At 45.1% G+C, this 16,437-nt stretch overlaps 1 protein-coding gene across 1 annotated transcript in view; it reads left to right on the forward strand.

The window, feature by feature from the left end:
* TRABD2B (TraB domain containing 2B) overlaps window positions 1–16,437 on the forward strand; it is a gene marked incomplete at its 3' end in the record, with an annotated part of 283,411 nt that overhangs the window by 226,510 nt on the left and 40,464 nt on the right. Inside the window, exon 5 of the mRNA XM_084266502.1 lies at window positions 13,376–13,466. Within this exon, the coding sequence (XP_084122628.1) occupies window positions 13,376–13,466 (91 nt within the window). The remainder of the gene's footprint in view (window positions 1–13,375; window positions 13,467–16,437) is intronic.

Here is a 16,437-nt window from a genome sequence, read left to right on the forward strand (position 1 = left end):
ACAGGATTACCTGATTTTCCCTCTCTTTTTGGTTTCTTTGCAGAAGTCTGCTCACTGGGCTGGTATTGTGAAAAAGATATTCAGATAAATTTGTGCTTATCTTCCTTGTTGCTCCTTCTCCCCGATGTTCACAGCTGGGCAGCAGGAGATAACGGGGAAAACCACTAGTGTTTATACCAGTGTAAAACCAGAGTAATGCAGTGGTGGTTCAGATCAAATATTTCTGCTTGCTCGAAATGTGGATGTATATAGAAAATCTGTGTGTTTATACTTTTATACAGAAAAAAACTAAATTGAAATTAGTCAGGATGTTTGGCCATGTGGCTGCGAATAGATCTGTGTGGGTGGAATTCACAAAGATAAATAGTAGAGTGGAATGTAGATACACATTTGATGGTCTAATTAGGAATAAATTTGTAATAAAAAGAAATACTCCCCAGGCATAGCATGTACGAATTAGTACTTCAGGAACACAGCTTTCCATGGCTTTTGGTCAATTAAATTTAACATCTGTGAGCAGAGTATCCCTTGCATGTGGGGACACAGGGGCTCCATACAACTGTTTGCGTGCACAAAGTAGATAAGGAATGGAAGTGTGTGCAATATGGAGCACGTTGTTTGGGTGTGACCACTGTGCATATTCATACCCCGCATTTACAGCTGAGAATCTCTGAAAACCACAGGACTGCTGCTGCTTTTTTCCCCACTAGACAGACGGTCTCTCTGGCAGATAAGATTTACTGACCCTCCTAGTAGAGTCTTTGCCATTACTGGCTAGAATCCCTCACTCTATCCACCACAGGACCTTTAGCTAAAGGGCTGTCCATCCTTCCTTCCTTCTGTTTTGCTTTTAAAGAAAAAAAGCTTAGTAAAGAAAAGACACAGCTAAGAAACTTCCTAATGCTTTAAAAACACTATGGTTAAAGTGTCCCATAGAGATCCTTTTTCTAATTTATAACAATTTTCTTAGGGTCAAAGCTGATCTGACCCATCATGCCCAGGTGGAGTTGATGCTGATTTATGACATTTAGAGGGACCAAAATTGGTACTTTCTGCTCCAGTTTTCTGGTATTGTGCAGCCTTGGCCATGCTTTGTACATCAAAAGAGAGATCTCCAGATGTAGGCAGTGTAGATCTTTTCCTACAGCACATGTATCTGAGGGTCTAGCAACACACACTATGTAGCTTAACAAGTGTCTGTGGTGTGCTCCTGCCTTCCTCCTCTCTTTGGGGCCCAACAGTTCATTGCTCTGATTTGCCTTGTTTTGTGGGTTTGCTTCCTGGTGTTGGAGCAGGCACAAATCAACCAGCAAACCTTGAGCTTGGAGTGGAAGGTGGGAAGCAATTCCTAGTTTATACCTCCTGAAATGTCACAGCAACACCATCTGCACCTGGTGACCCCAGTTGGGAAGGGTTTTGTGGGCTCCTGGCACTTGTTTCCCCTGCTTCTGCAGAGGGAAGGGCCTCAGCCTACAGCCTCAACCCTCTCCATGAAAAAAGTCCCTTTCCTGCACTTGCAGGGCTTACAGTGGTGGTGCAAAGGCATTGTTAGCTCAATTAAAAGTCTCAGGAAAATCTTTTAGGGCAGGTGTTCTGTGTAGTTGACTGGATTTGGAGATGCCTGGTGTAATTCAGGGGCAGCAAATACTCTGTACAACCCAAAGCTGTTTTCAGTGGAAATGTTGGCTGAGCCTTGAAAGTGCAACTAGACTTCACTGCCCTTCAGCAGTGCCAGCTGAACCCACAGAGCAGAACTATGTGTAATTGATTTTAATCTATGGTCAAAGGCACGCTTGGAGACATCCTTGTTGCAGGGTGTTCTGCTCTATGACAGAAGAGAAAGGGTTGAGTCCAAACTGGAGACCAGGTTGGATGTGTCATGCAGACCCAGGGACTGAGTTGGAACACATCTCAGCAAAGCCACAGGGTGGCCAGCAAGAAGAGGGGACACAAGGGAGTGGGAGCCCACGAGCTCCACAGAGGACTTGCCCTCAGATGGTGATGGAGACCTCAGTGCCATTGAGTGTGCCTTGCCTCCAGTTGTTGCACTGGTTGGGCAGCCACTAAGTGCCACCGGCACTGTATTGGTTAACTGAAAAAAAAGGTCATTCCCAGGTTTGGGTGACTTCACCTCACCTTATTCACAGCCTGATTTGTGAACTTTCTGGTGAGTTTTTCTGCAGCAACAGTGACATCCAGTGGCCAGCTGGATTTTTCTGGGAAAAGCACCAACATCGACAGACTATAGCAACGTGAAGCTTTTTTATATTTAAAGAGACACTGACTAAGGAGGCTTGGGTTTGGTTTGTCGAAACACTGTCTTTTTTAAACGGTCTAGTAAAGCGCCTTCCATTTTCCTGTGCCAGCAGGATGCTGTTTGAGAAGCAGGCTAGAAAGCATCAGTACTCTCTGCTCCAGCACAGTCTATCCCATGCCCATAAAGTTCAGGAGGCCAGCAGTTTGCTGTGAGGAATCACTGTGTTTTGCACTATGGCATCGACACATTTTTCACTCGAGACATCCACAGTCCAAATAAACGACCAGAAAGGGGCTCCCTGGAAGGGTGAAGAAACTAGTGTAGTCTGTAAAACAGTTGACTGTGAGGTCACAATCAGAAAGAACAACCAAGGATCTGTGTCCTGTCAACGGGGAGCTTTGATTTGTGGTTTTCCAACTTACTTTCAAACAGAAGGTGACGGCAGCCTGTCTTGTAGGCTTTTTGCTGTGATGTCACAGATTTGACTGGCATTGGCCCCCACTTTCCTGGGGAGATTTAATATCAGGTAAGAGTGAGACCACGGTGTGTTTTCTTGATTTGGTTTACAACCACGTTCCTGCAAACTGGAGGAGCTGAGGAGACAGTAGTGAGCCAGTCAGTGGGCAGGTTCCAACTGAACATGGGGAAATGCTGCTTCCTGCCACGTGTGGTTACACTGCAGCCACTGGCTGTGGGGAAGCCAAATCCGTGCGTGAGGCTGAACAGGGATTACACAAACTCAGTGGTCCCACTTCTGATTCCCAGAGCCTGCTATGATATACCAGTGTCCTCAACGCTATTTATTTCCTATGGAAAGCTGCTAATTACATTCTTATTACCAGCCAGAAGCCTTTGCTTAAGGCAGGTGAAGATGTTGAATTTCATAGTGCTGACTGTGTGAAGAAAGGCTGAGGTCCCACAAGAACTAGTCCTGGCTGGGCCATGCCTCTGAAGTGTGGTCACAAGTTCAGTGAGATACTCTGCCTCTGAAGAGCTGTTTTGTTGACCAAAGAGCTTTCCAAGACTTGAAGCTGCCCTAAGCTCAGACTCTATTAAGTCATTGTAGGTGTTTTGGTAACATCATCAGTTACCTTCTTTGCAAAGTACAAGCATTGAGCAGGAAGTTGTAGAAGCAGCTTTTCTCCCCCCTCTCCCAAACCTAGCCTAGCTTTGGCAAGCGTGTCCATGTGCATTCCAGACTAGTTTGGGATGGCTCAAGGGATTTGCGATGGGATATGAAACACTTCACTGGGAGGCTGCCTGCCTAGTGCCAGCTGTCAGGACTTCAGCATGGCAGCTGTCCGGGAGGCCAGCCGGTGGCTTATGTGAAATGATCTGATAACTTTGGTTCAGGTGGGAGTCTGTTGTCTTCTTCAGCAAGGCTGCAAGCACACCAATGAGGCACCTTGGGCAAAAAATGAGACTGCATTTCCGTACTGTTTTCCTCACTGCTTGAGGTGCTGATGCTTAGCAAACAATATTGTACATAAGGATAGAGTGTTTTGTACCAGACCATCCATGCTTAGGTGATCCTGTGGTCCTAGCTGGTTGGGCCAGTCTCAGAGATGTCTCAGCATTCTAGGATATTTTGAACTGCTCATCCACCCTCCTCTTCCCTTTAAGCGTGGACCCTTGATATCCAGTGAGTTACTTCTTTATGAATATATATGGAAAGGGTCATCTTCTGCTGGACCTTCCTTCTGTGGAAAATTCCTCTAATGCCACATAAGTAAAGCGAGAATATAGAATAACTCAAAAGGCCTCATAACCAACTCAGGCAGGTTGTCCAGCACAGCTCAATACAGCCCCCCCTCCCTTACAAGCGCTAGCACAGCAAGAAAGAGGGACAGGGCAGAAGAGGAAAGGGTGGGGAGGAAGGATGGGCTCACTGCAGAGTTCAGGAGCTGCTGGGGAGTGGTAAGGTAGCTTGATGGGCCATCATACCATGTCTGATAGATGCTGAAGCTAAAGGAGCTATTTAAACTCATGTGGTCAATTCAGAGAGAATTGCACAGGGGGCTTATGCTCTTCCCAAACCCAGTATTTGTCATGTTGGAATGAATTGTTCCGTGGAGTTGCCCATCCTCTTCAACGAGGCTGGTCAGCTTAGACCGGTCACTTCATTTTGAAATGTCTGGAGCAGCTCTGGGTTCATAGCTTGTTGTGTTAGTTTGACACAGCTCAGTTGTTGCTGTGGTCTGATACAGAGGCCAGAGGAGATGCTTGGGAGGTGACCTCACTTCAGTTCTAGCTTATGTTATTTTTCTTAACCTAAGTGAAATAGCTGGTTCAGACTTCAAGAAAATGTAGGTTTTCAGGAGGGAAAAAAGGGTATTTTTACTGTTTTCCTCATCGTGTACTTGGTGCCAGTCTACCAAGGAAGGTGTGCAGAGGCTTCAGCAGAGCGCTGCGTGGCTGAGCCCACAGGATGGCACTTGGGTCTAGAAGCAAGATGCTGTGCCAGCATAGCACCTGTCCCAGACTAATAAGCTCAGTCCCATCTCGTGCTGAGCCTCCTGAGGTCTCTATGCATTGTACTTCAGGCCACTTCCAGTGAAGGATTTCCAGGGTGTGACATTTGGGTGCCTCCAAATAGCTCCATGCCCTCACCAGGTAGGATGCTTAGGGGGACTAGACAGAGAAGAGTGGAAGAGGAGAGACACAGGGGAAGTTTATTGTATCGAGGAACAATAAGAAGAGAGAAGGCTGTCCTTCAGACTGAGATGCTCTGAGTATGGCACTGCAGTGCAGATCTCAAAGATGCCCTGGGGGAACATGAATCTGTTCTGTTTCCCTGGCATCAATCGTGAGTAACCCGCTCAACTTTTGGCCCCTCATCACTCCTGTCTCTCTCCCTGCTCTCCCTGCCCCCCAGCTACATTGCTGTCTTGCTCCAGGCATATTCTCTGAGTGCTTCGGGGTGAGAGGGGAGAGAGAAGATTACATAGAAGTGAAGAATGAAGGAGAGCTGGGCGGGGGGTTGCTGGACATTCGAAGTGCTGCACGCTTTGGCCTTTTATGTTTTATTGCTTTGCTTCCCGTGACTGTCCAAAAGAGGCTGTGAGTGAGTCAGTTCCTCACAACTGCAGAGAACAACATCAAACAAGAGAGGGAAAATGATTTCTCCATCTGCCTTGGAGAAGGGGCAGCATGATGTAAGGAGGCTATGATGAAAGCCTGCTTTACAAGACCATTGCACGTGGCCTGTGCAAAGTATTTTTTAAGGCATGCTTTGGGCTCAGATACTCCTGCCAAACAGGGGAGGAAGAAAGTTCATTCCCTGCATCCCAACTCTCCTCACTAGCTTCTGGCATAATGCTGAAAATTCCAAGTGCAAAACCATGTCCTGCAATGGGGCAGAAGGCAGTAATCTGGGGTGACAGGCTTTTCTGAAAGATGGGGTGGAGAGCTCCTAGCTTTGAACACCAGACTCTATGGTAAAGACCCTTGGAGTAGCATCAACAGACCATCTGGGGGTGGTCTCTGAGGCTGCTGAGTTTCTGTGGGGTGCCAGTTCACTCACCTGTGAGATTGTCTCTCATAGTATCTATTGTCCATAATTTTGGGGTGCTATTACTGTCCAGGAGCTGCCCAGGGCACTCTGTTATGTGTTGGATCTTTGAAAGTCACTTTCTTTTTGGAAAGCCCAGAAAATGTCTCTGCTGGATCCTCACAAGTATTCATTTTGTTCGTGCTGTCAGTAGAATCTAAAATCAAAATTTTCAGGCAGCCCTAGCATTGTGCTCATCACTAGAGGCTGTGTATCACCCACCTGTTACATCACATGGTGTCATTCTTTATACTTTGGCAAGAGACCACATTAGAAGGGTACTCAGGCTGGAGGAAGCTTTTAGATACACCTGCATCCAACTTGCAAAAGCAAGATCTGTATGCAAACCCAGTGTTTGCTCTTTGTCATTAGGAAGCATTTGAGATACTAATTCAGGGCAATCCCTATCACTAGAGTGAGATTTCATAAAAGCAAGAGGTTTAGGAAGAGAGAGGAGCAATCCTCTGACAGCAATAGCAGCCTGAATCTGAGTTGTCATGAGAAAAAAATCCGGTTTTGAGAGGATGATATTCAATAGCGAAGAATGGCTGGGTGCAGGGGTTGAAGCAGCTAGGATGCTGGAGGAATGCAAAGGAATGAGGAATTTAGAGGGATGATCCACAAACTGGTTCCCTGTGATGGGTCTGGGACATCTGTGTGGGACATCATGTCCAGAGAAGGGGAACCAGGCTGGTGAAGGGGCTGGAGGGCAAATCATATGAGGAGCAGCTGAGGGAGCTGGGCGTGTTTAACCTGGAGAAGAGGAGGCTGAGGGGTGAGACCTTATCACCACCTACAATTACCTGAAAGGAGGTTGTAGAGAGGTGGGTGTTGGTCTCTTCAGCCAGGTGACAGGTGATCGGACAAGAGGAAATGGCACAAAGCTGCTCCAGGGCAGGTTCAGGTTAGATGTTAGGAAACAATTCTTCACTGCAAGAGTTGAACAGGCTGCCCAGAGAGGGGGTTGAGTCACCATCCCTGGATGTGTTTAAATAAAGGGTAGATGAGGTGCTCAGGGATATGGTTTAGCATAGGACAGGAACGGTTGGACTTGCTGATCTTAAAGGTCTTTTCCAACCTTGTGATTCTGTGACCTGTCATAGCAGGAAGTTGTCGTGTGGGATGTCACGTGGTTCCTCCCAGTGAATTCACACCGTTACCCAGAGACCGTTGGGTTAGTGCCAAATGCTATCATGCAGAAATTAGCAAATCCAGATAAAGTCCATTGCCTGCCCTGCCTGCTGTAGCTCCTTACGGCAGCTCTCACTTGGTGTGGCCATCACTCAGCTTCCAAAATCCTCAGTTCAGCCATTCTCAAAGTGGAAGGGAGGCAGCGAGGGAGGGAACCAGGGGTATTTGCCCCAGCTGAGAACGAGCAGCTTTTGGTATTTACATTTTTGCCTAGGCTGAACCTTGTGATGCCAAATGGCCCTAAACACTGGTGGTGCCAAGAGGCTTGGAAAGGAGCCTTGAGAGAGGAGGAGGAGGAGGAATTGGGACTGCTGCCTCCTGATTGCAAAGCGGCCCGAGGTCTAAATGGCAACAAAACGTTATACATAACGTCTGATTCACTGTGTGGAGAATGTAAAGAATTGAGACCTCCTGACACAGTTTACATTGGCCCTTTTTATGACTAATTGTGCAGAAAATAGCTCTGCTTGTAGTGTGCATGGAAACAGTTCAGGTTTCTGCTGTGTGTCAGCTAATGGGCTAGCAGGGCTTTTTTAGCACAACTTCAAAGGCTCTGGGAATGGAGGTCCTTTGTGAGGGAATTATCTCCTGCTCCTTTGTACCCCTTTATCCTTCTAAGCTGTGGAACAAAGAATTGCAAAAGGAAGAGACAAAGTAATTTGTAGTAGATCTCTAGACCTAGGTAAAGTACCTAAAACTCGCTTAAACACGTTTTTTTCTCCTCCTGTCATCAAAACAAGGTTATATTTTTCTGTATAGGAACACCCAAGTTCATTTAACTTTTGAAGGGTGCAACCTTACGCTTAGGTATGCTGTTGATGGGGTCACCGAAATGCCTGAAATGGTACAGGAGAGCTTTAGTTTCTGTGGTCAATTAGAAAATACGTGACTGCGAGTGTTAGAGTTGGCTGAGAAGTGTCTTCACTCTGCCTCAGGATGTTCTGCTAAGAAAGGAAGAAAATGCCTTTTTTTCTGCAGGGTGTACGAGCGGCGCGTGTGCACGCTTGGAGGAGACCGTGGATTTTTCAAACCAAAATGGTTTACTTTGTGCCTTTTTCCTGTGACAAATGAAAACTTGGGGAGATAAGGAAAGGCATTACGTGCATCTGCTTTGTGTAGCGCAAAGCAGAGGTCTTAATTTTTTTAAAAAGAAATTAAAAATACAGCAGGGGTGGAAGATGTTTGATTGATATTAGCAGCCACGCTGTATAACGTCTTCCTCCAGTGCCTCCAGATCCTCTCTCTCAAAAACACAAGGCATGAGTGGACGGAGAATAATCTTGGTCTCGTGAAATTTAGTGAAGAAGCCCCCTCACCCCCCAGCATGTGGTGACCCATATGAGGTGCTCCGCTGCATTTGAATTCGGACTGTGAATCACAGAAGCCCAGAACATTGGTGGTTGGAAGGGACCTCAAAAGATTATCTAGTCCAACCCCCTGCCAGAGCAGGGTCACCCAGACAAAATCACACAGGAACGTGGCCAGGTGGGTTTGAATGTCTCCAGAGAAGGAGACCCCACAGCCTCTCTGGGCAGCCTGTCCCAGTGCTCCATCACCCTCACAGTGAGAAAGTTCCTCCTTAAAATGAGTAAAATGACTCTTTGTTTAGCACTGGGTCTTCTTCACAAGGAAATCACACAAGTATCCCCTTATCCTCAGAGGGTGCAAGGACTGCATCCACACTTTTCCTGATGATTTGGGGGGGGGAGGAGGTGGGGACTGGGGAGGGGGTGTTTGTTTTTTAACTAAGCTGTTAGGAGAAGCTGTACTGTCTGTCTCCATGCCCAAGTATGGACTTTCACTTCAAGTCCTGATCTAGAAAATCTGTTACATCTGCTTTCTCTGCTCTTCCCATACTTTCCCAAGACAGTTGATATTCTGATTTCTTGGATCCAGTTTTCATCAGCTGTCAAGGTAGATTTGCTTATTACTGCAGGAATAGTTTATTCAGGTTCAGGCTGGAGAGGGAATAGTGGTGAGGAACCAAGAGCATTCCACTCTCACTAATCTGCCTGATATGTCTCTAGATACACTAAAATTTCAATAGCTATACTTTCTTGATTTATTTTTTCTAATTAATTTTTATGAATTAAAATTTCCAGTCCAGGAAGATACATTGTTTGAAGTTTTTAGCAGAAGTATTCATATTAATATTCATATTTTATCTATATTTATATTAAAATAAATCCACATATATATTTCTATCTATAAATCACATTTAAATCCACTGATGTTATTAAAGAATCTGGCAATAATTGCATATTCTGTTTACATAATGGGCAACCAGAGGCACAGATTCAATGTTTTTCACAGATCTAATCCATGCTGAGCTTAATTATCTCTAAATTGTTTTAATTACATTTTCATTGTTTTTCATTTCATTACATGCCATAATACATTTAATTGTTTTTCATTTCATGCCATAAGCTGTCAAAAGTATTACTTTGTTGTCAATATCTAACAAGTGAGTGCTTATCCCAAGTTGTGCCTGACCAAGGGGAATCATTTGTTACATAAGAAATTTCTCATATAGAAAATTTTCCTGGACTTTAAAACTGAGAAGGATAATTATGATGGACTTAGCAACAGGAGGGAAGCCAAGACATTTCTTCCAGGAGTTCTTTAAGCCTGGAAATACAGCAATGACATGAAGGGTTTTCATGTTTCACTTCACCCATCTGCGCTGAACCTCCCAAGTGCCACATTTTTGCTCAGACCTTCCTCTTCCACATATCTCTGATCCTGTGCAGTTGCTTGCCAAGGAATACTGTGGATTGCTGTTGGGAAAATATCTGTGCTGGGTGGGAAGGTTGGAACATGCATGCTTTTTCCCATCACTGAGGTAAAGCATGACTTGTACTGTGCATAATGAGATGATGAGTTGGCCACAACAGCATTACTGTGACATAAAATAAACAGGTGGATACAAAACCAATTGCACTGTGTGACTCCCAACCAAGCAGAGGAGTTAAGTAGAAGTCAGAGCTGGTCGGCATAAAATTCTTGCAATCAGGTGGCGAGGGTGTGTTAACAGGGGAAGAGGATGGTGAGGTGGATGGTTTACCTGGATGTACATGGGATAATGCAAACAGGAAAATTTTCAACAGAGTCTAGAAGTAAAGCTTTGCAAAGACCCACTCATACCATCTCCTCATAGTTGTTAAAACTTCAGGAGAATTATTTGGGAGTCAGCTTGAAGTTGTTTGGGTTTGGGGTTTTTTTTGTTTTGTTTTCTCTTGGTTGAACTGTGGCAATGAAAATGTTTTAGCATGTGTTGAATCATGGACCTCAAATGAAATAACTGTGTTCACATTCAAGTTTTTAATTTATTAAAATTTTCATCTGTTCAGGGATTTGGAGTTGGGTGGTGTGTTTTTTTTTTAATAGAAGCTGGTGTTGCTTCTTGTTAGGAAAGGCGAGATTAAAGAAATAAGCCTCAGAGCAGAGGGTAAGGAGATTTGTGACATGTAAATTCAGTCTCTGCTCTCAGAAGTGGCCCTGGGAACATTCATTCCCCACATGGGTAGAATTTTAGCTTGTCAGGAACCACCTCTTCCCTGTAATTCCAGACCAAATCCAACACAAACTGCCAGATAGGTGGCAGACAGTTCCCAGAGGAAAAGGGTATGGCAAAGGACTGAACAGCTCAGGATGACATACCCTGTGGAAACACACATCTCAACACACTTATGTTCTCAGAATCCCTGGGTTGGCAAAGACCTTTGAGATCGAGTCCAACCATACCCATCCTCTGCTAAACCATATCCCTGAGCACCTCATCTACCTGTCTTTTAAATGCATCCAGGGGTGGTGACTCAATCACCTCCCTGGGCAGCCCAAATACAGGACTCTACACTTGGCCTTGTTGAACCTCATCCTATTGGTCTCAGCCCATCGATCCAGCCTGTTCAGATCCCACTGAAGAGCCTCCCTATGCTCAGGCAGATCGACACTTCCTTCCAGCTTAATGTCACCTGCAAATTTACTGAGGGAACATTCAATCCCTTCATCCAGGTCATTGATAAAGATATTGAACAGAACTGGACCTGGGACTGAGCCCTGGGGAACACCACTTGTGACCGGCTTCATGGCAGTTCTTCTGCCATCCTGTCACAGCTGATCACCAGTCCAACAAGCCATCAGCATTCTTTACAGTCTCCACACAGAGAGCAGGAATGGGAAGTCCAGGAGGTATTTTGGTCACCTTTTGGTCTTGATCCATCACTTGCAGAGACTGGTGGGCTTTGCTGAGGAGCTGGCAGTCCTGACATTTTGTGGATTAGGAATCAGAATTGTTGCATAGTTACTTTTCTTTTTCCTGGGTTTAAAGTGATTATAATTGGGTTATTTTGTACTGCTGTGATGTCAAAGATTTGCTGGATCCAGGACAATTGTTTACATTAAGAAATCTCTTGGCATTTAAGACTCCGGTTCAGGAAATGTAGGCTGTTGTACCACAGACTCACAAACATCTCTGACACCTTTGACTTTGCCTCCTCGATGTCATTTTGCCAGTGACAAAATAGGGACCTTTGTTTGCCTTGGCCACTGCATAAAAACCCAGGATATGATCAAATCCAGTTAATCACTCACAAATGTCTCATTTCTTGAATCTCTGAGGGTGTGTAACACATTTTTGGGCCTGCTCTCTGCTCCTTTGGCTTTTGTTATAAGTTAGTCAGGGGGGGAAATCAAATTTTGAATTTTCTTAAAAGGAAGCAGAGGAATCCTGGAACACGCCAGGGCTCTGCAAACGGACGCTTAATCGTTTAAAGAAATGTCTTTTGGCTAAAAGCTCTCACTAGCGCTTGCGAGCTGCGCTAAAAGCCGTACGGCTACATCATTCCTACAACTGATGCGAATTAGCGCCCTTGTTGGCAGCGTAAGCAGAGGGATGCAGGCTCAGTGAGTAGCAGGGGCTGAATTACTCTCCCGTTCAGAGCGACTTTGTGCAGCGCGGGACAAGTGTCCTCGGGGTGACTCTGCTGATGGTGGCAACAACTCCTGACACAGTGGGCTGCGTGGAGAGGGCCTTGGGCATGTCCTGCCTGGTTCTACCCAGCAGCATTTGGCTCTGCTGTGGAAGCAGGCAGCTACAGGCATCTCCTGCGAACGCTTAAGCGAGCACACGCTCTCCAAGAAGCAGCAGCAGACTGGAGGAGTGCATTTTTACACGTGGTGGAACTCCCTGCTGCAAGGGGCAGGAAGTACAGGGAGGCAGAGGCTTGAGCACGTTTGTGGTGAATCGGCCTATTCAGAGCCGGCAGCGAGGCGCGATGACCTGGGTGTCAACGGGGTCACCCGGCCACACAGAGCTGGAAGCTAAAGGGCATAATGGGGGAAGATTGTTCTGCCCTTTTCTAGTGGTGTTCATTTATATATTTATGTACCTTTAATGTTTACCACGGGCCATGCTTGAAGACAGGCTGCTGGGCTACGTGAACTTTAATAAACCTGTTAATGGAGTCCTTGCATCCATCCTTCATACATCTAACCCATCCTGAAAACAATGGGGGACTCTGACAATACGTTGAAAGCTTTGGAGGGATTATACTGTCTTACTGAGTCTGTACCCAAAGCCCCTTGAGGGCTCCCATTGACTCTAGTGGGATTTGCTTGAGACCTCAAGTGTATAGGACTCCCTTAAGTAAACTCTTTCAAGGCCCATGCATGCTGCAGTACTTACTGGGCTCTTTGTTACCTCTTCAAATAGGAATGTGACCTTTACATGTCTATGGAGTGCCCTGATTTAACAGACTAAATCTGGTGGTTTTGGAGAGATAAGGTTGCCATCCCAGCTCCTCCCAACCCTCCTGTGTAGGTGTCTGAGCAATTGATGAAGTAATTCCTGAACCACTACCGGTTTAGGTATATAAATGCTGATCATACATACAGCACAGCAGCTTCAGAGCTTCTTCATAAGCCGATGTCCATGAACGGTGATGGGCAGAGTGGACATCTAGGGGTGGGAGTCATTCCAATTCATCAAAGCTGCAGTAATACTCTCTTTGCCACTGCAGGGTTATTCATATATCCCACGTTAGAAGTTTTAGTCTGTGTACAAACAAAAAATGGCCACAGTAGAAGACACTTCATCTAGGTTTTCTTTTATTCATGATGTCCCATGTGAGGGGAGGGAAGGGTAAATAAGGTGTTGGCATGCTCTCTTTTCCCCTGGCCATAGCCAAAGGCTACAGTGGGCTATGTGGTGAATAGTTGGAGCCTGAATTCCAGCAAATTGCATAACGTGCTTTGCTTTTGGAGCTGGTCTAGCTTCTGGAAACCTTGCCTCCCAAACCTGTTGTTCCAACAGGAGAAACTCAAGTGAGCAAGAGGAGTGGTTTGATTGACAGTGCTATTTTCTACCTGTATTTTAGGTCACTTCCTGGGTAACAACACTGTGATTGATGTACTGAGACAAGCAGGATTTGAAGTGGAGCACACCCCTCCTGGACAACCAATTGGAAAGTAAGCAGCTGCCCACAGACTATTAATCACTTTCTCTCCTTTTCTTTTTTCTCTCCCTTTTTCTGTGACTAAGCAAGATTATTGCATTAGTGCAGGAGGTGGGTTGAGGGGGTGAGGAACCTCCTTTTCCCACTCAAGTTCCAGACAAAAAGTGCATTGTAAAGCATCCATTGTGTGAGTTTGGAAACATATGGAGCCTCAGTGGCTGGGGTTTTTTCACTTGGGGACATTATTCATATCACAGCTGCTTCACTATACCAGATCAGAAGTGCCACGGTTTCTTTCTGTTTTCAAGAAACATCTCATTCAGTTTATTTTCCCCCCATAGCTGTTTTGGGTTTTTTTTTTTCTCTGTGGGGTTTTAGTCACTTCCCTGTTGCAGGGCAGGAGACTGCCACCAACTCAGTTTTTCAGGCCTTTCTGTCAGGCTGCTGCTTTTCAGGTAGAATTTCAGTTTTGCTTGAAGGACCAGATTCAACATAGCAGATGCACCTTGGAAAGTGTGATGAGTAGGTAAAAAGCGGTTCAATGTTCCCTCAGCTTCTCTATCTGACGGATGAAATAAACAGCAAGAAGGATTGAACATCAGGCTCTTAGCAATTTTCATTAGTATAAAATAGAACATGGCACAAAAATGTCCTCAGTTGGTAAAACAGAGTTCCTTCTTCCCCTAAACTTTTCTCTTTCCCAGCCATTTAGACAAGGTCTCTGTCTGAAGATATCATAGCCAATAAAACCAGCAGGGATGGTGAGAAACCATCCAGCTTTGCAAAGCTAGCCTTTCCCCTGCATTCTGCAGATAAAAACTGGCCGAGACTGCCCTGTCACAGGATTGTTATCCTCATTAGGAGAAAGTGTTAGCAGCATGCTCCTGTCCCTGGTGGGCAGACATGACATCGTCCAAATATGAGGTGTTTCAATACGGAGGATTAATTGCAGGGGTAGTAGACCATGTCCCAAAAAGCTATGTTTAATATAGTTGGAAAATCTGGCTGATCTAACCTTGTTTGTGAAACATCCGCAATGATTCATATAGAATATAATATGGCTCCGCTGTACATAAGTGTCTTTGACAGAGCATTTATCCTAAATGCCTCTTGGAATATGTTGAGCAATAAAAGCCCAGTCTTAAATAACAATGGGGAGAAGAGGAAGAAAAAGCTATCAGACATGCAGAGGAGCATATATTCAGAGGAGATTTAAGAAGCACTTTGGCAGAGGGAGAAAAATCAACATGGCACAGGGAATAGCATTAAACACTGTGACTGACTGGAGCTGGAAATTTTGGCTAAAATCAACAAGAATGCCTGTGTCTAAAAATATAGCAGATCAGAAAAACGAAGCAAACTCTAGGAAAACAGCTGAAGTATATTGTTCCTACGTTTCAGACAAAGAAACTTTCCTCTCAGGGAAGCAGGCACTTTCCTCGGCAATTTTCATTTAGTTGAAAGTATCATCTTCCCAAGAAAAGCATTTCAACTGGAAATTGTGAAACTGTTGATTTATTGGCTGTTTGCGAGCCCTTGAGAAGAAAGAAAGATACAGTAGTGTGAGAGATGTCCAAGACCAGTCTCCAGTCTTTATGGTCTTGGGATATGTCTATACGTGTCATCACAGACTTGAAATAATGCGACGGGGCAGGAAACTTGAAATGAAGCCAGGGCTTAATGTTGACTTATTTGCAGTATGGGGCACCCCTGTGTATGCATTCCCCTACCTTGGCAGCAGTGTCTCTCACTTGTGACGTCTTCCCTAAAATTGTCAGTCCCTGAGGGAAACATACTTGAAAGCAAGTGGACGTGGACTGCTGCCTAGAACGATGCATATGTCCTCAGTGGAATTCTCCTACACTTGGTAGCTTCTGTTCCCAGCTCCAGGCCAGAGTGTTGGGCAGGTTGGTCCCTTTGTCTGGAGTAGTACTCTGATTCCTGTGGGTCTGTTCTGAACATTGAACATACACAATTTTATTAAAGCACATGCTGTTGTGCCTGAGTACTGGACTGAGTTGAGGCAGAGTGTACAGTTGCACTCTATGAGGGTTGGATGCTCTGTATGTCTTCCTGTGGTCCGATGATCCAGGTAGATCGGCCGGTCTTTGATGGAAGTACAGAAAGGTAGATAAATGGCATGGTAAAGGAAACCAGACTTACCACTTGCATTGCTCAAGGTGCAGAAACAAGAAAAGATTATGGAAAGTTTAAATTAAGAGAATTTAAATACACTTGCAGGACACGGCTTGCTGCCTTTAGGAGAAAAGAGACTCCCAGCCCTGCACATGAGGGACTGTATTTTCATTGTCCTACAGTTGGGGCCGTAGCCATCAGAAGTGCTTGGAGCTCCCAAGTCAGCTGCTGCAAACCATTTTTGTCTCTCTTTTTTTAGAATAGCTTGTGTTTTATGATTTCTGGGCAAGCTGTGAAAGACAGACTAGTCACGTGGCTATGAAAAAGTTGACTGCGTATTCAGAAAGCACAGCCAAATTGTTGTGACCTTGGGGCTTTGTTGCTCTAATTGAGTCTTAAGGAACCTTGCCTTCTTGTCTACCCTTCTTTTTTTTGTCTCCTCTTTCCTTTTTAAAAGGTAAAATAAAAACATTTGAGAACAATCAAAAAGGCCCAGAAGAGCAACCATTTGGGGGTAGTGCCTATACTAACCACATTTGTAGAAAGAATAAACAAGTAGAAAGTCAATAAATGCTGAGGTGCTTGCAAGCAGAAATTGTTTTGTGGATCCTAGAGATGCAGGTGTTTTCATCTTGATGCTTGTGGAGCCATACATGAAATAAGAGGTATTTCTGTCCTCTGCTGAAGCCCAAAAGAGACATTTATACTTTTCTTCCAAGTAAGTTGTATAAGGGAGTCAGGCCCACTGCATTGAATTTTGGCACTGAGAATTGAAAAGTTGGATAGCGTTCAGGGAAGATCAGCTGGACTCTAATGTAGAGATTGGTGGGGGTGGACAGCACATGGAA

Source organism: Gallinula chloropus (genome assembly GCF_964237585.1).
Source record: "Gallinula chloropus genome assembly, chromosome: 6".
NCBI classification, from domain to species: domain Eukaryota; kingdom Metazoa; phylum Chordata; class Aves; order Gruiformes; family Rallidae; genus Gallinula; species Gallinula chloropus.